The 25,366-nt window shown below is 41.6% G+C and overlaps 1 protein-coding gene across 1 annotated transcript; it reads left to right on the top strand.

The window, feature by feature from the left end:
• Positions 1–6,578: 6,578 nt before the first annotated feature.
• LOC139399254 (ankyrin repeat and death domain-containing protein 1A-like) lies at positions 6,579–24,475 on the top strand. The gene is made up of 15 exons (XM_071144773.1): positions 6,579–6,725; positions 7,225–7,328; positions 8,510–8,608; positions 12,485–12,583; positions 13,984–14,091; positions 14,784–14,882; positions 15,085–15,183; positions 15,509–15,607; positions 16,053–16,151; positions 17,338–17,436; positions 18,419–18,517; positions 20,287–20,382; positions 20,614–20,815; positions 21,227–21,358; positions 22,363–24,475. Exons 1-15 carry the CDS (start codon positions 6,692–6,694, stop codon positions 22,422–22,424), a joined length of 1,530 nt encoding a protein of 509 aa, XP_071000874.1. The 5' UTR covers positions 6,579–6,691; the 3' UTR covers positions 22,425–24,475.
• The last annotated feature ends 891 nt before the right edge of the window (positions 24,476–25,366 follow it).

Raw genomic sequence — 25,366 nt, 5'->3', positions numbered from 1 at the left:
AAACCTGACTCAGTTACACCAGCTCTGTCAGGAGGAATGGGCTAAAATTCACCCAACTTATTGTGGGAAGCTTGTGGAAGGCTACCCAAAACATTTGACCCAAATTAAACTATTTAAAGGGAATGCTACCAAATACTAATTGAGTGTATGTAAACTTCTAACCCACTGGAAATGTGAAAGAAATAAAAGCTGAAATCAATCATTCTCTCTACTATTATTCTGATATTTCATATTCTTACAATAAAGTGGTGATCCTAACTGACCTAAAACAGGGAATTTTTTAAATGTCAGGAATTGTGAGAAACTGAGTTCAAATGTATTTAGCTAAGATGTTAACTTCTGACTTCAACTGTATTTCTCTTCTAAGGGATGAGCATGGACATGGGGAATGTGTGAAGGGTTTTAGATTGATGATCAAACTAATGTGATGCTCTAGTGCTGTGTTGTAGTGATAGAAGAGGAATCTATCTATGACACAGGGTGGTTACTGGTCTCTGTGTTGTAGTGATAGAAGATGAATCTATCTATGACACGGGGTGGTTACTGGTCTCTGTGTTGTAGTGATAGAAGAGGAATCTATCTATGACACGGGGTGGTTACTGGTCTCTGTGTTGTAATGATAGAAGATGAATCTATCTATGACACGGGGTGGTTACTGGTCTCTGTGTTGTAGTGATAGAAGAGGAATCTATCTATGACACGGGGTGGTTACTGGTCTCTGTGTTGTAGTGATAGAAGATGAATCTATCTATGACACGGGGTGGTTACTGGTCTCTGTGTTGTAGTGATAGAAGAGGAATCTATCTATGACACGGTGTGGGTACTGGGCTCTCTGTGTTGATCATGTACTAGTCAACCTTTCTGTGTGTGTGTGTGTGTGTGTGTGTGTGTGTGTGTGTGTGTGTGTGTGTGTGTGTGTGTGTGTGTGTGTGTGTGTGTGTGTGTGTGTGTGTGTGAGAGCATGTGCGTGTGTTATTTATAAACCAAACCCTCTTTCAGAAACTCAATCTACTCTGTACAAATGAATCTCACAGCAAAACAAAAATTATGAGGTGAACATTAAATGTGTTGGTTAATAAGGCCAACTTGTTTATTATTTTTCCTATAATTTCTCGCAGTGTGTGGTGGTGGGGAGACTTTATTATTGGAACCTGTATCTGCTTAGTTCCCATAGCAACAGTGTGCATTGGCCAACACCCATAACAGAACTACAGTCTGTCTGGCTAGGACTGAACACTGTTCATCTGTGTGACAGAAGGGAGCAAACTGTGAATACCTCTCACATCGCTTACAAGACGTAGGTGTTTCATCAGAAAACTCAATATTGTTAGTCATTTCAGCTCCAATTTACTGTTCTGTCACGCCTACCTCATGGCCATAAAAACTAATTCACACTATTTGACCAAAACGGACTTGCAGTGAAAGGGGAATGAGCATGGGGAACTCTTACAGGGACCCCTGGTGGCTGATATTAACAGTACACAGAGGACATACAAGAGACTTGTTAGGGGATGTTGGGTGCCAAACACGTATCCCATTAATGATGTGATTGCAGATCTTGGTTAAACACCATCACACAGGCTCCCTGAAGTACAGAGCCCTTGGTTAAACACCATCACACAGGCTCCCTGCAGTCCCTCCGATATAAGACCTTTAAACAGGTCAACATTCACAAGTCCGCAGGGCCAGACGGATTACCAGCATGTCCCTGATTGAGTCTGTAATACCAACATGTTTCAAGCAGACCACCATAGTCCCTGTGCCCAAGAACACAAAGGCAACCTGCCTAAATAACTACAGACCCGTAGCACTCACATCCGTAGCCATGAAGTGCTTTGAAAGGTTGGTAATGGCTCACATCAACACCATTATCCCAGAAACCTTAGACCCACTCCAATTTGCATACCGCCCAAACAGATCCACAGAATATACAATCTCTATTGCACTCCACACTGCCCTTTCCCACCTGGACAAAAGGAACACTTATGTGAGAATGCTATTAATTGACTACAGCTCAGCGTTCAACACCATAGTACCCTCAAAGCTCATCACTAAGCTAAGGATCCTGGGACTAAACACATCCCTCTGCAACTGGATCCTGGACTTCCTGACGGGCCACCCCCAGGTGATGAGGGTAGGTAGCAACACATCCGCCACGGTGATCCTCAACACTGGAGCTCCCCAGGGGTGCGTACTCAGTCCCCTCCTGTACTCCCTGTTCACCCATAACTGCATGGCCAGAGGACTGAACACGCCCCCATTCTCATCGACAGTCATGAAGAGGGCACAACAAAATTGACTCTGTACCAGTACCCCCTGTATATAGCCTCCACATTGACTCTGTACCGGTACCCCTGTATATAGCCTCCACATTGACTCTGTACCAGTACCCCCTGTATATAGCCTCCACATTGACTCTGTACCAGTACCCCCTGTATATGGCCTCAACATTGACTCTGTACCAGTACCCCCTGTATATAGCCTCCACATTGACTCTGTACCAGTACCCCCTGTATATAGCCTCCACATTGACTCTGTACCAGTACCCCCTGTATATGGCCTCAACATTGACTCTGTACCAGTACCCCCTGTATATAGCCTCCACATTGACTCTGTACCAGTACCCCCTGTATATAGCCTCCACATTAACTCTGTACCAGTACCCCCTGTATATAGCCTCAACATTGACTCTGTACCAGTACCCCCTGTATATAGCCTCCACATTGACTCTGTACCAGTACCCCCTGTATATAGCCTCAACATTGACTCTGTACCGGTACCCCCTGTATATAGCCTCCACATTGACTCTGTACCAGTACCCCCTGTATATAGCCTCCACATTGACTCTGTACCAGTACCCCCTGTATATAGCCTCCACATTAACTCTGTACCGGTACCCCCTGTATATAGCCTCCACATTGACTCTGTACCAGTACCCCCTGTATATAGCCTCAACATTGACTCTGTACCAGTACCAGTACCTCGTTACTTTCTATTTTCTTCTCTATTTATTTGTATTATTTTTATTGTTTACTTCAGTTTATACTTTCTTAAAACTTTTTTTATTAAACCGGCATTGGTAGTTAAGGGCTTGTAAGTAAGCAGGTCTACCTGCATTCGGCGCATATGACAAATAACATTTGATTTGATTTGATTTGACCACACAGGCTCCCTACAGCACAGAGACTTTGGCAGCTTGTGCGCCATCATGCTCCCCATGAAACATCCTCTAAACCACTTCTGTCATACAGAAGTGGTTCAGTGTCCCACCGACTGAACCAAATGTTCCTCCAGCAAAAAACAGGCTTTAAAGGGATAGTTCATGCAAATGACAAAATTACACATTGGTTTTCTTACCCTTTAAGCAGTCTATGGACAATGTATTAAATAATGACAGGAATACATGCTTTTTCTTTACTTGGCCACAGTTTCAAAATGCCAACTTTTTAGCATTTGTGGCACATTCTAATGCAATTCAATGTTACCGATATCAGCATTTTAATTTGGGTGAACTATCCCTTTAACCTAACTCAAAAAGAGCCTTTATTCACCAGTGGATCCTGATCACTCAGCTGTATTGGCTAGTGCAGAAATCTCTTAAGTTCCAGATCAAATGAAATGTTATGTTTTGATGCAGGCCTTCAGAATGCAAAACACACTTTCACCAACATACCTCACTTTATTGATACCTATCAAGTAATCTACGGATTCTGAGAGTCAGGGACCAAAATATGGGTTTGTTTACCGAACTTAAGCTTATGCTATAATTGTTTGGCTGCAAAATAAGTTTCAAAGTTTCAACGTTTATTCACCATGTGCCGAGGATACAACAGGTGTAGAACAATACAGTAACATTCTTACCTTGAGAGCTCTTTCCCAACAATGCAGTGATAATAATAATTATAACAATAATAATGACTAATAATAATAATTATTATTATTATTATAATGATAATAATAACAATAATAATAGAAAATATATACATTACCAGTCCAAAATTCTGGACACACCTACTCATTCCAGGGTTTTACTTTATTTTCAATATTTTCTACTTTGTAGAATAATAATGAAGACATAAAAATTATGAAATAGCACATATGGAATTATGTAGTAATCAAAAAAGTGTTAAACAAATCAAAATATATTTTATATTTGAGATTCTTCAAAGTAGCCACCCTTTGCCTTGATGACAGCTTTGCACACTCTTGGCATCCTCTCAACCAGCTTCACCTCAAATGCTTTTCCAACAGTCTTGAAGGAGTTCCCACATATGCTGAGCACTTGTTGGCTGCTTTTCCTTCACTCTGCGGTCCAACTGGGTTGAGGTCGGGTGATTGTGGAGACAAGGTCATCTGATGCAGCACTCCATCACTCTCCTTCTTGGTCAAATAGCCCTAACACAGCCTGGAGGTGTGTTGGGCCATTGTCCTGTTGAAAAACAAATGATAGTCCCAATAAGTGCAAACCAGATGGGATGGCGTATCGCTGCAGAATGCTGTGGTAGCCATATTGTTTAAGTGTGCCTTGAATTCTAAATAAATCACAGACAGTGTCACCAGCAAAGCACCCCCACACCATCACACCTCCTCCTCCGAGCTTCACGGTGGGAACCACACATGCGGCGATCATACGTTCACCTACTCTGCATCTCACAAAGACACAGAGGTTGGAACCAAAAATATTAAATTTGGACTCATCAGACCAAAGGACAGATTTCCACCAGTCTAATGTCGATTGCTCATGTTTCTTGGCCAAAGCAAGTCTCTTCATCTTATTGGTGTCCTTTAGTAGTGGTTTCTTTGCAGCAATTCAACCATGAAGGCCTGATTCACATAGTCTCCTCTGAACAGTTAATGTTGAGATGTGTCTGTTTCTTGAACTCTGTGAAGCATTTATTTGGGTTGCAATTTCTGAGGCTGGTAACTCTAATGAACTTATCCTCTGCAGCAGAGGTAACTCTGGGTCTTTCTTTCCTGTGGCGGTCCTCATGAGAGCCAGTTTCATCATAGCGCTTGATGGTTTTTGTGACTGCACTTGAAGAAAGTTCAAAGTTCTTCAAATTTTCTGTATTGATTAACCTTCATGTCTTAAAGTAATGATGGAATGTCATTTCTCTTTGCTTATTTGAGCTGTTCTTGCCATAATATGGACTTGGTTTTTTACGAAATAGGGTCATCTTCTCTTTACTAACCCTACCTTGTCACAACACAACTGATTGGCTCAAATGCATTAAGAAGGAAAGAAATTCCACAAATTAACTTTTGACAAGGCACACCTGTTAATTAAAATGCATTCCAGATGACTACCTCATGAAGCTGGTTGAGAGAATGCCAAGAGTGTGCAAAGCTGTCATCAAGGCAAAGGGTGGCTACTTTGAAGAATCAAATGTAAAATACATTTTGATTTGTTTAATACTTGTTTTACTAAATGATTCCATATGTGTTATTTCATAGTTTAGATGTCTTTACTATTATTCTACAATGTACAATACAAAACAATAAAGAAAAAACCCTGGAATGAGTAACTGTGTCCAAACTTTTGACTGGTACTGTATATAAACATTAGAATACAAAAACACAGTCATGGGAAGCACAAATAAAACATCACAAATCAGGTGTCTATACTTCAACACCAAAGTTAGATGAGATGATACAAGATGCAGTAATGAGTATCAAAACTGTTACCTGTAATGAAACGAAGGGCACTATGGTAGATGGCATCCAAAGGTTTAAGAGTAGTAGCAGTTGCACTTTGATAAATACTATCACCATAATCAACAACAGATAAATACGATGGGAGTTAAAGAAACATGAGAATGCAAGTATAGTGTGATAAGAGATACATACTGGCTACTTCAAACGGCAGATACCTACATCGTAAGGAATTGCTTAGAGATGTCTCCCTCTTGTGGAATACATGATGACTGGCAAAGATGTTTCTTTAGTTTCAGTATTGTCAGCTATGAGCAAACAGTCTGGGGTTTCTTATTGACTGTTCTCTCTCTCTCGCCCCATTGATACAGAAGGCTGAGATGTGTTTGCCATAAGATGAGAGAGTAGATTTCCCAAGAAATGTGATTGTGTCAGCTATGAGCAAACAGTCCAGGGTTTCAACATTTTTTCTCAATTAAATTATATTCGGTTAAACTTTCTATGAAGTACCGACCTATAATGCTTTATCATAACATACTTTATGTGTTAAGACACTGACTATAAGCGTCCATAACCACTCATAAGTGGTTATTAAAGTCTGTATGATGTTTTATAGATCATGAACTATAATGACTTGTAAGAATATATACTGCGTAATAAATAACAACCAAGCTGGTTTAAAACACCAAAAATATAGTTATTAGGCTACACACATTAGGCGCCATAATACAGTATTATAAGGCTTTATGTGAGGCAAAAAGCCTAGTTTACATCTATGCGCAGCATTACAGGCTAAATATTATTGCGATCTGAGATGATAGATCGTTCCAGTTGTTCTCTCTCATATCTAAATGATAGGCAATGAATGTGGGCTGGTCCCTCTGCGCTCAACACTCAACACCCGGATGTGTGCGGCACTTCGACTGCATAGTAGAATCGCTGGATCCAGATAATCGACTATTTGATGGGAATCAGATCGCGGATTACGACAAAAAAATGAAATCAACTGAATCAGTGCCGTTTTGGAATCACTGACAGAATGGAGGACGATCTGGTTTCAGAGGATGATATCTGTAAGAATTTATAATTCTCTCATTACTAACGGAATAGCTGTATGTATTGGTTTTTGTGATGCCTACTCTGCTCATCTGGCCTATATACTGTACTAGTCTAGGCAGCCTGCCTTTAGCAGGTTATTGCACGCGCGGACACTGTATCAGAACAGATTCAGTCAGAATAATTGATTAATTGATAAGAGCTACCATGAACTGAAGCCAGTTCAAATACTAGGCTATGTCATATTGCAATATGATGGTTGTCGGGCTGCATGACAGGGCTCACAAAATCCATTGGATAGATATTTAAGAGATAAGAAATTCTTATTTACAATGACAGCCAGGGACAGAATGACAGATTTTTACCTTGTCAGCTCGGGGATTTGATCTTGCAACCTTTCGGTTACTGGCCCAACGCTCTAACCACTTGGCTACCTGCCCCCTCCTTGTGAACAGAGATAAGAGCCTGATGCTTGTTTCTCCCATCCTCCTTTCCATGGCCCATGTCTGTTCACAGTGCTCCGGTCGGAGAAGGAGTTCCACGATGCAGCAAAGAGGAACGACACGGACAAAATGCGGGAGCTGATGAAGAAAGGAGTGGACATCAAGGCCAAAAACAAAGTGAGTGCATGAACGGGATTGGAGAGCATACACACACAGTCACAGTCGTTGGCAGATACACACACATATGCAAGCATGCACACACACATACACACTTACACACAATAGTTTACCACTGTCAATTGAATACGGGATGCGATGCATGTTTTTCATGATAATGACTATTGTTGTCTTGAAACCTGACTGAAAGTGAGTTCACAAGAACTTCTACTAATTCCACAAAACTTATACTAAGCTGTACTAATTCCCATTAGTAAACCACAGTGCAAATACCCAGGAAGGATTTGATCTGACAGAGTCAATGCCAGTCAGTCAGTGCCACACTGCCACTGCCAACGCTTTAGCAGCTGTAGCTTTGTTCCTGCCGTTTGTGCTTTGAAGAAAAGGAAACCAGCATCTTGTTGTCCCGGAAAAGGATATGACCCGGATTTCACCTCACTGTGGTGAAATAACACCATCCGACTTGTTTCTCTTGGCTAGCATGGCCCAAGGTTTCACCGCTAGGTCGTTAACTGTTTCTCACTCAATGTTCTTGCAAATAAGTTGCATAATAAAAGTTTTTTTTTTTTTTTTGCAGTAAAATATAGCATGCAACTTATGTTTTCTTCTCTGTGTCTCGATATGTTCTGCTGTTGTTACGCTCTCCTGTCTATTGTGTTGTTTCTCTCTCCTCTCTATCGTGTTGTTTCTCTCTCCTCTCTCCTCTCTATCGTGTTACTCTCTCCTCTCTATCGTGTTGTTTCTCTCTCCTCTCTATCGTGTTGTTACTCTCTCCTCTCTATGTTGTTACTCTCTCTCCTCTCTATCGTGTTACTCTCTCCTCTCTATCGTGTTGTTTCTCTCCTCTCTATCATGTTGTTTCTCTCTTCTCTCTCCTCTCTATCGTGTTGTTTCTCTATCGTGTTGTTTCTCTCTCTCTCCTCTCTATCGTGTTGTTTCTCTCTCTCCTCTCTATCATGTTGTTTCTCTCTCTCTCCTCTCTATCGTGTTGTTTCTCTCTCTCTCCTCTCTATCGTGTTGTTACTCTCTCCTCTCTATCGTGTTGTTTCTCTCCTCTCTATCGTGTTGTTTCTCTCTCCTCTCTATCGTGTTGTTTCTCCTCTCTATTGTGTTTCTCTCGCTCCTCCTCTCTCACCATTCTCATTATGTTTTCTCTCTCTTCCTCCTCTTGCTCTCCACAGAAAGGCCGTACAGCGCTGCACTGGGCGGCAGGGGCTGGGAACGAGCAGGCTCTACGTCTGTTACTAGACCATAACAATGAGGTGGATGTGGAGGACAGTGTAGGTACACACACACGCTCACACTCACGCTTACACTTACACTCACGCTTACACTCACACTCATGCTTACACTCACACTCACAAACACACACTCACACTCATACAGACAGTATTTTATTGTGGGCTATGGCCTCACAAAGTTTATTGCAGTTACTCAGCCATGATCTGCATTTTCTAATGAACTGTGCGTAAAATTGCTCATAACATCCCACCTTTGTTTATGAGCCCTTGAGACAACTCTGTCTCTGTAATGCAGTTAATTTGGGTGTATAATGAGGTAACAGTTAGAGACCCCTTCATATTCATCAGCGTAGACGTGGGGGGTCGTAGAAATGACCTTACTCAGTGTTTCTTGTCTGGTTCTCTGCACAGACACACACAAAAGTGCATGCTCGCACACACACCCGCACACACACACATGTATGCACACACACACACGCGCGCACACACACACATATGCGCGCACACACACACGTATGTGCGCACACACACACACAGTAAACACCCTTTGTCTCAGGACACTGGCATTATAATGACTGTGATGATGAATATTTCATTAAACACAAGTAAGACACAGACAGGCAGTCTAAATGATGATTTAATGTGTTTTGCCACTGCAATGTGTTGACTGTGTCCTGCTTGTGCTACTGCAATATTCTTAATTACAACAGACATAAGGTTGTAGCCTACATTCTAAATGAACCTACAAAATAGTCAGACCCGTTGACTTTTTAAACATTTTGTTACATTACTGCCTTATTCTAAAATGGATGAAACTGTTTTAATTCCTTTTCAATCCACACAAAATAGCCTGTAATAACAAGGAATAAACAGGTTTCTATACATTTTGAAATAAACTGAAATATCACATTTACATAAGTATTCAGACCCTTTACTCAGTACTTTGTTGGAGCACCTTTGGCAGCGATTACATCCTCAAGTCTTCTTGGGTATGACGCTACAAGCTTGGCACACCTATATTTGGGGAGTTTCTCCCATTTTTCTCTGCAGATCCTCTCAAGATTTGTCAGGTTTCATGGGGAGCGTCGCTGCACAGCTATTTTCAGGTCTCTCCAGAGATGTTAGATTAGGTTCAAGCCCGGGCTCTGGCTTGGCCACCCAAGGACATTCAGAGATTTGCCCGAAGCCACCCCTGCGTTGTCTTGACTATGTGCTTGGGGTCAATGAGCTGTTGGAAGGTGAACCTTCACCCCAGTCTGAGGTCCTGAGCGCTCTAGAGCAGATTTTCATCAAGGATCTCTCTGTACTTTGCTCCGTTATTCTTTCTCTTGATCCTGACTAGTCTCCCAGTTCCTGCCGCTAAAAACATCCCCACAACATGATGCTGCCTCCACCATGCTTCACCGTAGGGATGGTGCCAGGATTCCTCCAGACGTGAAGCTTGGCATTCAGGTCAAAGAGTTCAATCTTGTTTTCATCAGACCACAGAATCTTGTTTCTCATGGTCTGAGAGTCCTTTAGGTGCCTTTTTGCAAACTCTAAGTTACCTGTCTTGTGCCTTCTATTGAGGAGTGGCTTCCGTCTGGCCACTCTATCGTAAAGGCCAGATTGTTGGAGTGCTGCAGAGATGTCCTTCTGTAAGGTTCTCCCATCTCTACAGAGCAACTCTGAAGCTCTGTCAGAGTGACCATTGGGTTCTTGGTCACCTCCCTGACCAAGGCCCTTCTCCCCCGATTGCTCAGTTTGGCTGGGTAGCCAGCTCTAGGAAGAGTCTTGGTGGTTCCAAACTTCTTCCATTTAAGAATGATGGAGGCCACCGTGTTGTTGGGGACCTTCAATGCTGCAGAATTTTTTTGGTGTGCCCTTACCCAGATCTGTGCCTCGACACAATCCTGTCTTGGAGCGCTATGGAAAATTCCTTTGACCTCATGGCTTGGTTTTTGCTCTGACATGCACTGTCAACTGTGGGACCTTACATAGACAGGCGTGTGCCTATCGATGGCGGTTATGATATCGTTTAGTATCTCAGAGTGATGAGAAGTGTTGGGTTTGCGCCAGATATAGCGTTTTCCTTGATGGCCAAAAAGCTCAATTTTAGTCTCATCTGACCAGAGTACCTTCTTCCATATGTTTGGGGAGTCGCCCACGTGCCTTTTGGCAAACACCAAACGTGTTTGCTTATTTTTGTTCTTTAAGCAATGGCTTTTTTTGCCAGTTCTGTGGAGTGTACTGCTTAAAGTGGTCCTATGGACAGATACTCCTATCGCCGCTGTGGAGCTCCTTCCTATCTTTGTTCTCTTTGTTGCCTGTCTGATTAATGCCCTCCTTGCCTGGTCCATGAGTTTTGGTGGGCGGCCCTCTCTTGGCATGTTTGTTGTGGTGCCATATTCTTTCCATTTTTTAATAATGGATTTAATGGTGCTCCGTGGGATGTTCAAAGTTTCAGATCGTTTTTTATAACCCAACCCTGATCTATACTTCTCCACAACTTTGTCCCTGACCTGTTTGGAGAGCTCCTTGGTCTTCATGGTGCCGCTTGCTTGGTGGTGCCCCTTGCTTAGTGAAGTTGCAGATCATGTGACACTTAGATTGCACACAAGTGGACTTTATTTAACTAGTAATGTGACTTCTGAAGGTAATTGGTTGCACCAGATCATATTTAGGGGCTTCATAGAAAAGGGGGGGAATACATATGCAAGCACCACTTTTCAGTTAATTTTTTTGAAACAAGTTATTTTTTAAATTTTACTTCCCCAATTTGGACTATTTTGTGTATGTCCATTACATGAAATCCAAATAAAAATGTATTTAAATTACAGGTTGTAATACAACAAAATAGGAAAAATGCCAAGGGGGATGAATACTTTTGCAAGGCACTGTATGCTTGTTATAGGCAAGGACTTGTTAGTTTGTTTTAAATAAAAAGAAACAGAATGAAGTTAAGCGCAGGCAACATCCTAGAAGAACCTGGCTAAATCTGCTTTCTAACAGACACTGGGTGTAACAATGTGCGCTGAGAGTCGGGAAGCAAGTTCAGGGAGCGAGTGTTTTAATAAAATAAACGGACCATAATACAAACCAAGAACCACTAACAGCACACAGACATAACACAGAAACAATACGGCCTGGGGAAGGAACCAAAGGGAGTGACATATATAGGGAAGGTAATCAGGGAAGTGATGGAGTCCAGGTGAGTCTGACGACACGCAGGTGCGCGTAACGATGGTGACAAGTGTGCGCCATAACGAGCAGCCTTGTGACCTAGAGGCCGGAGAGGGAGCACACTTGACACAGAGACAAATTCCCTTTTCAGCAGGACAATAACCTAAAACACAAGGCCAAATATACACTGGAGTTGCTTACCAAGACAACATTGAATGTTCCTGAGTGGCCTACTGTAGTTACAGCTTTGACTTAAATCGGCTTGAAAATCTATGGAAAGACTTGAAACTGGCTGTCTAGCAATGATCAACAATCAACTTGACAGAGCTTGAAGAATCTTTCAAATAATAATGTACAAATATTGTACAATCCATGTGTTCTCAGGTGTGACTCTAACATGTATTGACTCATGGGTGTGAACACTTATGTAAATTTGATATTTTTGTATTTAATTAACAAATTAGCAACACTTTTTAAAAACATGTTTTCACTTTGTCGTTATGGGGTATTGTGTTAAGATGGGTGAAAAAAGAACAATTTCATCCATGTTGAATATCAGGCTTTAAAACAACATTTGGAATAAGTCAAGGGGAAAATACTTTCTGAAGGCACATATTATATATGAGGCAGAGATGTAGGCTACATAATCATGGAGATCAAATTGGCTGCGAGTCCAGAAGAGGGTGAGTAAAGTGAACAGCAGCAGATACTTGTGTGTTCATTCTATTTCTACAACATGCTGTCCCTTCTCAGTTTGGTATGAATCCTCTGCTGCTGGCAGCCTGGTTCGGTCACCTCAAGATCCTACAGATCCTCGTGGCCTCTGGCGCAAAGCTCAACTGTGAAAACAAAGTAAGTTATTCAATTAATTACATGAATTGACCAAATTCAATGGAACGGATCCTACCCCCAATTATGTAAAATCGATGATAGAACTACATCATGCAATTATCTTCATGTTTTAGTGTTTTAATTGTGTCTATTCTACAATTGTGTCTAATTGTAACTAGTCATTGCTTGTGTAATTCAGGCAAACAATATGCTGTTTGTATTCACACACATGCACACAAAAGAAAAGCCAACTTAACCAATTGCTTAATCAGGGGTACTCTGTGTTGGGTGGACTTCAAAATGACAAGAAGTTGAGCTGATGTGTTTGTTCACTCAACAAATACTGCTCGACGTTAGCTGAATTTGAACAACTTGTTGAGTAAAATTACAAATTCATTTTTGCTCAAAACCAATCTTCATATTTCCCTGCAGGTTTGTTCTCAGAATTGTTGATAATTCTTATGCTACATTTTTCTGAACTAACCCAATCTGTTAGTAGTTGGACTTATTGCACCAGTTACTGAGATGGCTGTTCCAGTTTAGATGATTTAGGTCTCATTAATCAAACTTCTCTACCCCAGCAGTCAATTTTGGACATCCTTACTCTGGCTGGATTCTTCAAAAAATTACACATCACTTTGCAAGCCAGCATACTGTGTTTTGCAGGGTTGTGTCAGACCAGTGTGTTATGGTGTAATTAGACCCTCAAAGAATGATACATTGTCATAAAGAGTTTAATTTGAAAAATAACATTCACAAACATTTTAGCATCCAGGCAATGGCGGAACAATTTCTACATATTACGCCTTTAAAGCTTGCAAATATAGTGCTCTGTAAGTTAATTTATGTCATAATAATTAACTGACTGACTTGACTTAAGCCTTTGGCTCCTATGAGGAGCATAGGCCATTGACAAATGTACTCCATCTTACTCGGTTTGGGGCAAGTGTCACGCCCTGACCTTAGAGACGTTTTATTTCTCTATTTGGTTAGGTCAAGGTGTGATTTGGGTGGGCATTCTATGTTTTCTATTTCTTTGTTTTTGGCCAAGTGTGGTTCCCAATCAGAGGCAGCTGTCTATCATTGTCTCTGATAGGGAATCATACTTAGGCAGCCTTTTTCCCACTTAATGTTGTGGGTAATTATTTATTTTCTGTGAGTGTTTGTGTGCGCCACGGTTGCGTCACGTTCGGTTTCTGTTTACCTGTTTTTGTTGTGAAGGTTTCACTTTATTAAAGATGTGGAATTACATGCACGCTGCTCCTTGGCTCATCTATGACAGGGAGTTTGAAGACAGTGAACGTGACAGCAAGTTTTCCAGATCACACCACTTGAGGCGGCTTTCAGTCATTTCTGTCTTACAATTCATTTTTGTATTATAATAAGACTTATAATATGTTATGTATCTGTCTCTCTGTCAGAATGGGCTGGGCCTGCTGCACTGTGCCGCCCAGCGGGGTCATAGCAGAGTGCTGGAGTTCATCATGGAGGACCTAGTAGAGGATGTACTGCTGGACAGGGTGGACAATGTGACTGCCCCACACCACATTACCGGTTCTTCACTAGCACGCTTTCTGCACTTTCCTAGTTCTTCCAAAGACCTTTCATAGCAAATTCCTTGAACTTCTTGTATTTTCCTGGGGGTGCTTTCCTTTCCCAGGACTTTCCCAGTACTGTCCTAGGGCTTTCCTTTCCTTATACTCTCCCTGTGTGTGCTTTAGTCTCAACCCTGCCTGGTTACAGGATTTACAAGGGAAATTGATGACACAATGAAAAAAATCTTGTTTACTTTAAGAATTTGATTGATGCAGTATCACCACCCTCTGTGCACAACAGATACCTTGAGGGTTTACTATGCTTCCTATTATTTATCCTGTGCCATGTTGGATGTGTTTACTAGGATGTCAAACCTGCTTGTCGCATGTTGGCTGGACATCAGTGACATCAAGCCCCACCCCCAACAGCCAACTGTCGCTTACAGAGTGACAGACTAGTCCCTTGCTCTGTTGGCTAAAACGGTTGGCTTGTGTGTTTGTGCAGGAGGTTATTAGTTTGAGCCCTGCTTGGGGCAGAACAGAAGACACTGTTATTCCATACTGTCAATACTTTCATACTGTAATTTGGTCATATTGTCATTAGTGTCATTTGGTCATGCTGTGATGTTGTCATTACTGTTACTGTCTTCTTCTAGTTAATCTCTCACTCCCTGTTTTACTGTCAGTCTGGGAAGACAGCGTTTCACCTGGCTGCAGAACATGGACAACTAGAGGTGGTTGAGTTCCTCATCGGTATGGGCTGCACTCACGGTCTCAAGGATAAGGTAGGTTCAGACGTTGACACGTGCACACATACACACTTATAGGTTAATACATGATTAGTCTGGTGTTACAGTAGCGAGAGAGTAAACATCAACTTTAAACACCTTTGGAAAATGCGTTTACATTACTTTTCGTGTGTGTTTGTAACATGTTATCATGTAAATATAGCATGATGTCTTTGATGTGTTTTTATATATTGTATAGGATGAACACATGGCCATCCATCTAGCAGCCAAGCATGGACATAACGAGGTCCTGCAGAAGTTAGTTGAGACAGGAGTGGACATTGACGAGAGAAACATAGTGAGTAAAGAACATATTGTCACTGTCAGGTGTGGTGTGGGGTTAAAAGCAGCCCAGAAACTATATTTTATATTCAATGCCTTTTAGCTGTCGTGGTTCCTGCTTCACTTTATATGGATAATGATGAGAAAAAAATGTACTATTAATTTATGTTTTGCTTCTAAACCTTTATGTTGCCAGGAAATAACAAATTCTATTTTACTATAATAACAATTAGGGTTACTGCTACTTGTTGTTCTATTTTATATGGTTGATTATTCCCTATTCTGTTGATAGAATGTAAAGCTGATGGAGGCCTGTTGTGACGTGATATTTGGTTCTCCAGGACGGACTGACACCTCTGCACCTGTCCTCTGATGGAGGTCACTATGAATGTGTCAAACTACTGCTGGAGGCCTGCTGTAATGTCAACGCGCTGACAAACGTAAGGGTCAACTTTCAATTAACTATAACTCATAAAGGCTTTATAGAGCATTCATCTAAATATTCATATAGCTGTAAACGTATGGGCAGAGGACCACCTAGAAGTGGGTGCTTCCTATGCACTGACTGGGACCTTCTCTTCCAAGACAATGATGTTAAAACTATTGCAGAGACAGGCATGGATGATAATGCATGATTTCTAAAGCATCTAAATGTCTTAGAAAGGGGTTATAAAGACTTTGTTAAGTCAATTGTAATTAGTTTAAAGTAGTACCTGATTATCACACTTACATTTAAGACTGAATCTGAGATGGATGGATAGATAATTGGATAGATAGATAATTGGATAGATGTATAATGTCAAAGTGCCAACTAATGTGTGAGACTGAGAGGTACATTAGTGAGTCTGAACTGTGACCTGTCCCACTATGTTGTTGTCTGTGCAGAAGAATATGAATGCCCTCCACTACGTGGCCCAGCACGGCTTTGAGAGGGAGACCAGTTTGCTGCTGGAGGCGGGCGTCAACACAGACACGGTGGATGGTGTGAGTATGCAAGCCAACCTTTAACCATACTGTACATACTACACTAGTTTGCATCGGTTAGCTCCCCTGTAGGAATAGTTGGTAGCACTTATTGCAACTTGGTTAGCTCCTCTTTCAAATTACAGCTCAGAATACACCAGTGGGGTTCAGAATCTGCACCATCTCTTCTCCACTTTCTCTTTTTCCTAACTTTTTTCTACTCAGAGAATTGGTGCCACATTTGTTTGTATAATTCAGTGCATGTCCTATATTGATGTTTTCAGTAAAAGTGTTTAATTTATTTTATTTTTTAAGGAGTAGGACAGTCCAACTCCTCTCATATGTTTGTTGTATTGGATAGAGAGAGTCAATAAACAGGTGTTCTGACATGCTAGTTTTAAACCCATGCTGCAGCAGTAGGGTCCTGGAGGCAGCAGCTTAGACCACTGGATCCGCCCAAGACACAAAAGGTGTTTTTTCAGTGCCTCAGTGCAGAATAGGTTCTCTCCATATATCTTTGTTTTAGTTTGTGTTTGACACAAGACCACAAGCTACAGTACAACAGGCCTTTTCCTCCCACGTACCACTAATCAAAAGAGAACCATCGCACTCCCCCAGAAGCTTGGTTGGTGTGTAAAACCCGCCAATTCAGACAAACAAAGAGGTGTAATGGGTTCTTACTGAATACCTGTCTGTAAGTTATCCCTGATGCAGTGACCATTATAAAACACATTGAATAATGAAGTAAGATTTATGCAACGTCTTTTTGAGTGTGAACTCATTACACCTCCTTGTTCCTCCCACGTACCACACCTCTGGAACTCCCTCCATGACAATCTCAAAGCTGCTCAGACTGTTGGTGCATTTAAAGCAGGCCTTAAGACTCATCTCTGTCGGCTGGACTAGCCTCGTTCCTAAAGCAGGCCTTAAGACTCATCTCTATCGGCTGGACTAGCCTCGTTCCTAGACTCCTATTGTTGTTTTCATGATATTGTTATATATTTTTAAATGTCTTGTTCGATATATTATCATTAAAAAGATATATATTTTACTGTACTTCCTAGTTTATATTTCATTTTATGCACTTTGAGATTATTCTTGCATAATGAAAAGCGCTCTACAAGTATAACTTATTATTATTATTTACGTGGCATCTGTATGTGGTAACCATCAATGTGTATCTAATTTTACCTTGTGTTTTGAACAGCAACACACATCCCCTCTTCACACCGCCGTGCTCCACAATCACACCGAGGTGGTACGGCTGCTAATAGACGCTGAATGTGATCTGGACATATCTGACAATGTGAGTAATGTTCCCACTCTCTGGGCGTTACAGTAAACACCTTACTGTATGGAAACTTTCTATACAATGCATTCAATGATTTGTTAGGCCAATGGTGCATCGTGTACCTTAGTGTCTGTATCGATTCTGAGTCATCGTGTACCTTAGTGTCTGTATCGATTCTGAGTCATCGTGTACCTTAGTGTCTGTATCGATTCTGAGTCATCGTGTACCTTAGTGTCTGTATCGATTCTGAGTCATCGTGTACCTTAGTGTCTGTATCGATTCTGAGTCATCGTGTACCTTAGTGTCTGTATCGATTCTGAGTCATCGTGTACCTTAGTGTCTGTATCGATTCTGAGTCATCGTGTACCTTAGTGTCTGTATCGATTCTGAGTCATCGTGTACCTTAGTGTCTGTATCGATTCTGAGTCATCGTGTACCTTAGTGTCTGTATCGATTCTGAGTCATCGTGTACCTTAGTGTCTGTATCGATTCTGAGTCATCGTGTACCTTAGTGTCTGTATCGATTCTGAGTCATCGTGTACCTTAGTGTCTGTATCGATTCTGAGTCATCGTGTACCTTAGTGTCTGTATCGATTCTGAGTCATCGTGTACCTTAGTGTCTGTATCGATTCTGAGTCATCGTGTACCTTAGTGTCTGTATCGATTCTGAGTCATCGTGTACCTTAGTGTCTGTATCGATTCTGAGTCATCGTGTACCTTAGTGTCTGTATCGATTCTGAGTCATCGTGTACCTTAGTGTCTGTATCGATTCTGAGTCATCGTGTACCTTAGTGTCTGTATCGATTCTGAGTCATCGGGTTGCGTGATCTGTGTTTGAAGTTGTGTACATTATCATTGAGGTAAAGACCATAGAACAGAAGGCTTCTGTACAGTATACTGCCATAACACTTGTAACAGTAATGACCTAATTCATCTCTTTTTCCCTCTTTTTCTGTCTCGTTCTTTCTCCCTTCCCTCTCTACCTCCTTCCTTACAGAGGCTCCAGACAGCCCTGCACATCGCAGCAGAGCATGGAAGACAGGACATCGCTGAGATGATCCTCATAGCTGGGGTTAACCTCAAACTACTGGATAAGGTATTTGATTTAATCTCATTTTAAAGGGTCATTTTTTATCTTGTTTTTTTATTTACCTTTAGAAGTGAAGTGATCCATTAAAACATGACAGTGCAAACAAGAACGTCTGTATGTGGGAGTTGTAGTGGATTGTTAATAAAGCGTGGATAAAACCTCTTGAAATTTGTTATCTAATTTCCGATGTGGTTGGACAACTCATTGAGGGTATCAATCACTGAAGATATGGTATCTAAATCATATCAATACAGATAACATGTTTCACTGACAGTCACACTTGCAATAAAAATGCAATGTCAACTTTATTTTCCTTGATGGTAAAATTGCATTGGAAACAATGCTGTGTATTAAAATAACTCATATCATATAATACAAACATTTAACATCAGAATTCCCAACACACTTGAACACAATTTCTAAGAAAGCTTCCATTTTCAAATCTCATCAGTCTGGCACAGCAGACGCTTCCTCCTGTGAGTAATAGTCCTGAGACTAGGTTAACATCTCATGGGCTCTTTGTGTAGTATGGGACCAGCCAGTGTCTCACTGGTTTAATGAAATCAATTCCCCTATTCCCGTTAAAGTGGGTTTAAAGGGCTCAAGCATTATTTAATTCCAGTCTGAAGACTATGCCAGAGCACACCGGAGAAAAACATTTTGCAACAGAAAACAACAAGTATTGCTTATTAGACAAGTTTAGGTAGTACCTCTCATTTCACTGTTTCCCCCCGACTTAGTGCTAATGAACTGGACCCAGGTGAATTAGTGCTAATGAACTGGACCCAGGTGAATTAGTGCTAATGAACTGGACCCAGGTGAATTAGTGCTAATGAACTGGACCAAGGTGAATTAGTGCTAACGAACTGGACCAAGGTGAATTAGTGCTAACGAACTGGACCCAGGTGAATTAGTGCTAACGAACTGGACCCAGGTGAATTAGTGCTAACGAACTGGACCCAGGTGAATTAGTGCTAACGGACAGGACCCAGGTGAATTAGTGCTAACGGACAGGACCCAGGTGAATTAGTGCTAACGGACAGGACCCAGGTGAATTAGTGCTAACGGACCGGACCCAGGTGAATTAGTGCTAACGGACCGGACCCAGGTGAATTAGTGCTAACGGACCGGACCCAGGTGAATTAGTGCTAACGGACCGGACCCAGGTGAATTAGTGCTAACGGACCGGACCCAGGTGAATTAGTGCTAACGGACCGGACCCAGGTGAATTAGTGCTAACGGACCGGACCCAGGTGAATTAGTGCTAACGGACCGGACCCAGGTGAATTAGTGCTAACGGACCGGACCCAGGTGAATTAGTGCTAACGGACCGGACCCAGGTGAATTAGTGCTAACGGACCGGACCCAGGTGAATTAGTGCTAACGGACCGGACCCAGGTGAATTAGTGCTAACGGACAGGACCCAGGTGAATTAGTGCTAACGGACAGGACCCAGGTGAATTAGTGCTAACGGACAGGACCCAGGTGAATTAGTGCTAACGGACAGGACCCAGGTGAATTAGTGCTAACGGACAGGACCCAGGTGAATTAGTGCTAACGGACAGGACCCAGGTGAATTAGTGCTAACGGACAGGACCCAGGTGAATTAGTGCTAACGGACAGGACCCAGGTGAATTAGTGCTAACGGACAGGACCCTGGTGAATTAGTGCTAACGGACAGGACCCTGGTGAATTAGTGCTAATGGACAGGACCCAGGACCCAGGTGATATGTCATATTGAATCCAGTGTTGTGGCTGTGTGTTGGTACTCTCAGCAGGGGAAGACTTCTCTGGAGGTGGCAGCCAGAGGAAACCATGTCATCTTAGTGGACATGATCATCAAAGCAGACCGGTTTTACAAGTGGGAAAAGGTAGGTTCATATTTAAATGTAAAAACTCTTTCCATCATTGAATTGCAAGGTAGCGCCTGCAGCTCTACTTTGTTCATGTTGAGATCGACTACTTTAGGTGTTCGTAGCTGTACCAGATCATCACGATTCCGGAATGAGTGTTTTAGAATTTCAGAATCAAATATCAGTCTGACTGCATTGCAGTTTGGCTGCGAAGCAATCTCAAACACAAACCCTTTCTTTGTGTACCAGGACAACGTGATCAGCGATGATGATTCGTGGCTGGGGAAGCAGCTGAGCTTTAAGCAAGACCACCAGGTGGAGACCCAGCACCTGCGCTCTGTCACGTGGAGGCTGGCCACCAAAGACCTGTCCCGCGGGGAGTGGAAGAGTCTCGCACAACACTGGGGCTTCACGGATGCCCACATACGCTCCATAGAGCAGCAGTGGACAGGTGAAGCGTTGGCTTGGTCTAGAAATAACCCCCAGAGCCTAGCTCGTTGTAATTTTCAGATCTGAAGCAATCACATAGGTCTAAGTGAAAATTCAACTTTTCCACCTAGCTTTCTATCTGATTTTAAGGGCGCTTCCGCCATATTGCTTACATTCATATGATTCCTTCAGATCTGTAAACACCAAAGAGCCTAAGGAATAAGGAGTTAGCAGCCTGGGTGGACAGGTAGCCTTTAGGTGAGAGGCTGACCAGTAGCCAGAGGGTTGCTGGTTCAACCTAGAGGGTTAATTGACAGATCCCAGGTACCATATCCTGCCGTTGTGCCCTTGAGCAAGGCACTTAAGCCCAGAACTGTCCTTATTGTAGCCCACCTATTTTATACAAGTCTCTTATGACATTCACATATGTTAGGTACAAAGAGCTTCAAGGAGCATGGGCACCGTATGTTGCTGATCTGGCTGCATGGAGTAGTCATCGCAGGGGAGAACCCAATCAAAGGCCTGTATGAGGGACTGACGGGGATCTCCAGGACCGACCTAGCTGGTGAGTCAATGGAACGGGGGACGGGAGTCAACATCCATCAGGTATTCGAACCTGAGCACCAGGGCACAATGGGCGAATAGCATTTTTTTAAATCAAAAACAACAATGGATGTTCTTATCGGACTGTACTGTCCAATCATTGTCACTCATTTCATGCCTACTGAACACTGCCCAGCTTCCCTCTAGACCACACTGCTGTCTAGCCTGGGGGAGGTAGTTGCCCAAAAGCTTTATGAGCATATTATGTAGTGGTGTAAAGTAACTCAGTAAAAATACTTAAACTACTCTAAGTAGTACTTCAATCTTTTGGTATTTGTTTCATTAGCCCATTGTTGATATAGTCCAAAAATGTTTTGCATGTCAGCAATGAAGTTTTCATGATATATAAGTAGAGAAATACAGCCGGTAAGATGCATTTTGCATCATAAGATGCTGTGTTTTGCATCAGAGGATGCAAAATGCATCACACCGGCTGTATTTCTGTACTTTGAAAGGGTATCTGAACTTTACTTTATTATTTATATTGTTGACAACTTTTACTTTTATTCTAAAACAGTCCTAAAGCAAATATGTACTTTTTACTCCCATACATTTCCCTGTCACCCAAAAGCACTGGTCACATTTCGAGTGCTCAGGTAGGACAGCAATATAATCCAATTAAATTACCAATATAACGGGTTTTCATCCCTACTGCCACTTTTCTGGCGAACTCACTATTATGTCTGAGTTTTGGAGTGTGCCCCTGGCTCTCCGTAAATTTAAAAAACAAGGAAATTGTATCGTGTGGTTTGCTTAATATAAGGAATTTGATGTATAGTATTTACTTGTACTTTTCTCAAGAATGACAATTTAGTACTTTTTCCACCACTGATATTGTGCTTATTAATTACATAAGTACATTAAATGCTGGTTTGACCATCTTTTATCATCTCTACCAGTAATGGTCCGTAGCCCGTAGGTCAACTTGAATGAACAAAGAAGTTTCCTTTTTCTTTCTTTCAACAGAAAGCATCAGACAGAAGGCAAATGCAGACACAAGCTCTCCCAAGAAATGCACCGCCATGTGAACAAGTCCATCCTGAAACACACTGTTGTACTGCAGGAATAAATGCCCATTCCAGGGTTCAAAACTAAAAATAGTGTCTGAATAAAGTTAACACACTGAACAAAATATAAATGCAACATGTAAAGTGTTGGTCCCATGTTTAATGACCTGAAATAAATGATCTCAAATGGTGCATTTGCACAAAAAGATTATTTCTCTCAAATTTTGTGCACAAATTTGTTTACATCCCTGTTAGTGAGCATATCTCTTTTGCCAAGATAATCCATCTGCCTGACAGGTGTGGCATATCAAGAAGCTGATTTAACAGCATGATCATTATACAGGTGTACCTTGTGCTGGGAACGATAGAAGGCAACTCCAAAATGTACAGATTTGTCACACAACACAATGCAACAGATGTCTCATGTTTTGAGGGAGCATGAAATTGGAATGCTGACTGCATGAATTTCCACCAGAGCTGTTGCCAGAGAATTTAATGTCCATAAGCCTCAAGTCATTTGAGAGAATTTGGCAGTACGTCCAACCGGCCTCACAACCACAGACCACAGGTATGGCGTTATGTGAGCGAGCGGTTTGCTGCTGTCAACGTTGTGGACAGAAAGCCCCATGGTGGCGGTGGGGTTATGGTATGGGCAGGCATAAGCTACAGACAACGAACACAACTGCATTTTATCGATGGCAATTTGAATGCACAGAGATACCGTGACAAGATTCTGAGGCACATTGTCATGCCATTCATCCGTCGCCATCACCTCATGTTTCATCATGATAATGTACGGCCCCCATGTCGCAAGGATCTGTACACAATTCCTGGAGGCTGAACATTTCCCAGTTCTTTCATGTCCTGCGTACTCACCAGACATGTCACCTGTTGAGCATGTTTGGGATGCTCTGGATCTACGTGTATGACAGTGTGTTCCAGTTCCTGCCAATATCCAGCAACTTCGCACAGCCATTGAAGAGGAGTGGGACAACATTCCATAGCCTTATCAACTCTATGTGAAGGAGATGTGTCGCGCTGCATGAGGCAAATGGTGGTGAAACCAGAGACTGACTGGTTTTCTGATCCAAGGTATCTGTGACCAACAGATGCATATCTGTATTCCCAGTCATGTGAAATCCATAGATTAGGACCTAATTCATTCATGTCAATTGACTGCTGTCCTGATATAAACTGTAACTCAGTCAAATCTTTGAAATTGTTGCATGTTGTGTTTATATTTTTGATCTGTATATATTTAATGCTTATGGAGGCACCCATGTAAATATATCTAATATGTTATGGTGCCCCGCAACCTGTAATTCGACCCCTGGATCAGTCAAGGATCCATGTATGTCTGTCATACAGAGAACTATAGCAGTCAGTGTTTTTCTCTAAGTTCAACTGAATTAAATGTTAAGAGTTTTTTTGTGTGTGGGTGGTGCACTGTAAATGTGAAAAATATTTGCTCTACTGGTGCAGGTGCAATGAAAATAAATGTTCTACTGAGCCATTATATTTCCATATTCAAGGCACGGCCGAACTATCTAGGCACCATGCATTTAAGACCACTTGTTGTTTAGCCTAAAAGGCAGAGGGCATAATAAATTAACAATCACCATCTTTTTCATGCCTGAAAATAAAACAAACATTCTACCATTTAATGTTTTCATACCTGAGAAATAAAACATGTTTTCTCTCTACATCTGCCATATTAATAGAATGCTTTTTTCAATGTTTTACTAGCGAGACCACTTGTTTTATACTGCTTTCAGCTGTGTGGTGAAGTATTCCACATTGCTCTCTTCTGTACCGGACTGCAATGCCAACTCAGTCTACTAAATTACAACTGTTCATGACTATGCAGCTCAATAACTAAAATAGGTGGTGGTTCTACCACATGGTAGATTTTTACCATAAAATGCCATACATATTGTGTAAAGATCAGTTTTTAACAAATTCTTAATTGTTTTCTATTTTCTTGTATTGATGGACAATGCACTGGGATGGACTGTTATTTAGTTGATCACTGTTTGGCTTGTACATTTAGGTCAATTAAACAATTGATGATCAACAACTGATGAGGTATGAATTTGTTAATTGACTTTCTATACAGAAACATTTTAGTGAAACTTTCTTTAAAAGTATATATTTTAAGTGTATTTTGAAGATATATTGACGTATTAAAACAGATGAAATAGATGACAGGGATATAGTGGAGAGTGAGTGGTGGAACAGGGGATCAAACTGCTGCCTTCACTGTCATGTGATCCAGGGGGCAGCAGAACTACCACTAGACCAAGGTTCCCCAACTGGCAGCCTGCGGGCCAAATTCTGTGCTTTTCTTTGGCATCCCAAGTTTTCTGAACACCAAGAAATCAGCTTCAATTCATTTTAATTTGGTAAATCTGTTCCCAATTATTTCCACGAATAATAGAGACATGTGATAAGCAAGGTTTGAAAGTACGTTATATTCCAATATATCTGTTTGGGCTTCTTGCAGTTCATTTGCAGTTGACAAATTATTTGTAAATACACTACCGTTCAAAAGTTTGGGGTCGCTTAGAAATGTCCTTGTTTTTGAAAGAAAAGCACATTTTTTTTGTCCATTTAAAATAGCATCAAATTGATCAGAAATACAGTGTAGACATTGTTAATGAGGCGACTCCGGAATGCTGAACTTTTAGGCAGAGTTGCAAAGGAAAAGCCATATCTCAGACTGGCCAATAAAAAATTAAACAAATATTAAGATGGGCAAAAGAACACAGACACTGGACAGAAGAACTCTGCCTAGAAGGCCAGCATCCCAGAGTCGCCTCTTCACTGTTGACGTTGAGACTAGTGTTTTGAGGGTACTATTTAATGAAGCTGCCAGTTGAGGACTTGTGAGGCGTCTGTTTCTCAAACTAGACACTAATGTACTTGTCCTCTTGCTCAGTTGTGCACCGGGGCCCCCCACTCTT

Source organism: Oncorhynchus clarkii, unplaced genomic scaffold (genome assembly GCF_045791955.1).
Source record: "Oncorhynchus clarkii lewisi isolate Uvic-CL-2024 unplaced genomic scaffold, UVic_Ocla_1.0 unplaced_contig_3757_pilon_pilon, whole genome shotgun sequence".
Classification (NCBI taxonomy): Eukaryota; Metazoa; Chordata; class Actinopteri; order Salmoniformes; family Salmonidae; genus Oncorhynchus; species Oncorhynchus clarkii.
This window is presented reverse-complemented; position numbering and strand designations above follow the sequence as displayed.

What these genes read in the sequence shown, in the direction of transcription:
- LOC139399254 (XM_071144773.1), top strand. Translation starts at nt 6,692, where the DNA reads ATGGAGGACGATCTGGTTTCAGAGGATGATATCT. An exon ending in ACATCAAGGCCAAAAACAAA is followed by an intron (nt 7,329 to 8,509) that starts GTGAGTGCATGA and finishes TGCTCTCCACAG; the next exon opens with AAAGGCCGTACAGCGCTGCA. An exon ending in CTCACGGTCTCAAGGATAAG is followed by an intron (nt 14,883 to 15,084) that starts GTAGGTTCAGAC and finishes TATATTGTATAG; the next exon opens with GATGAACACATGGCCATCCA.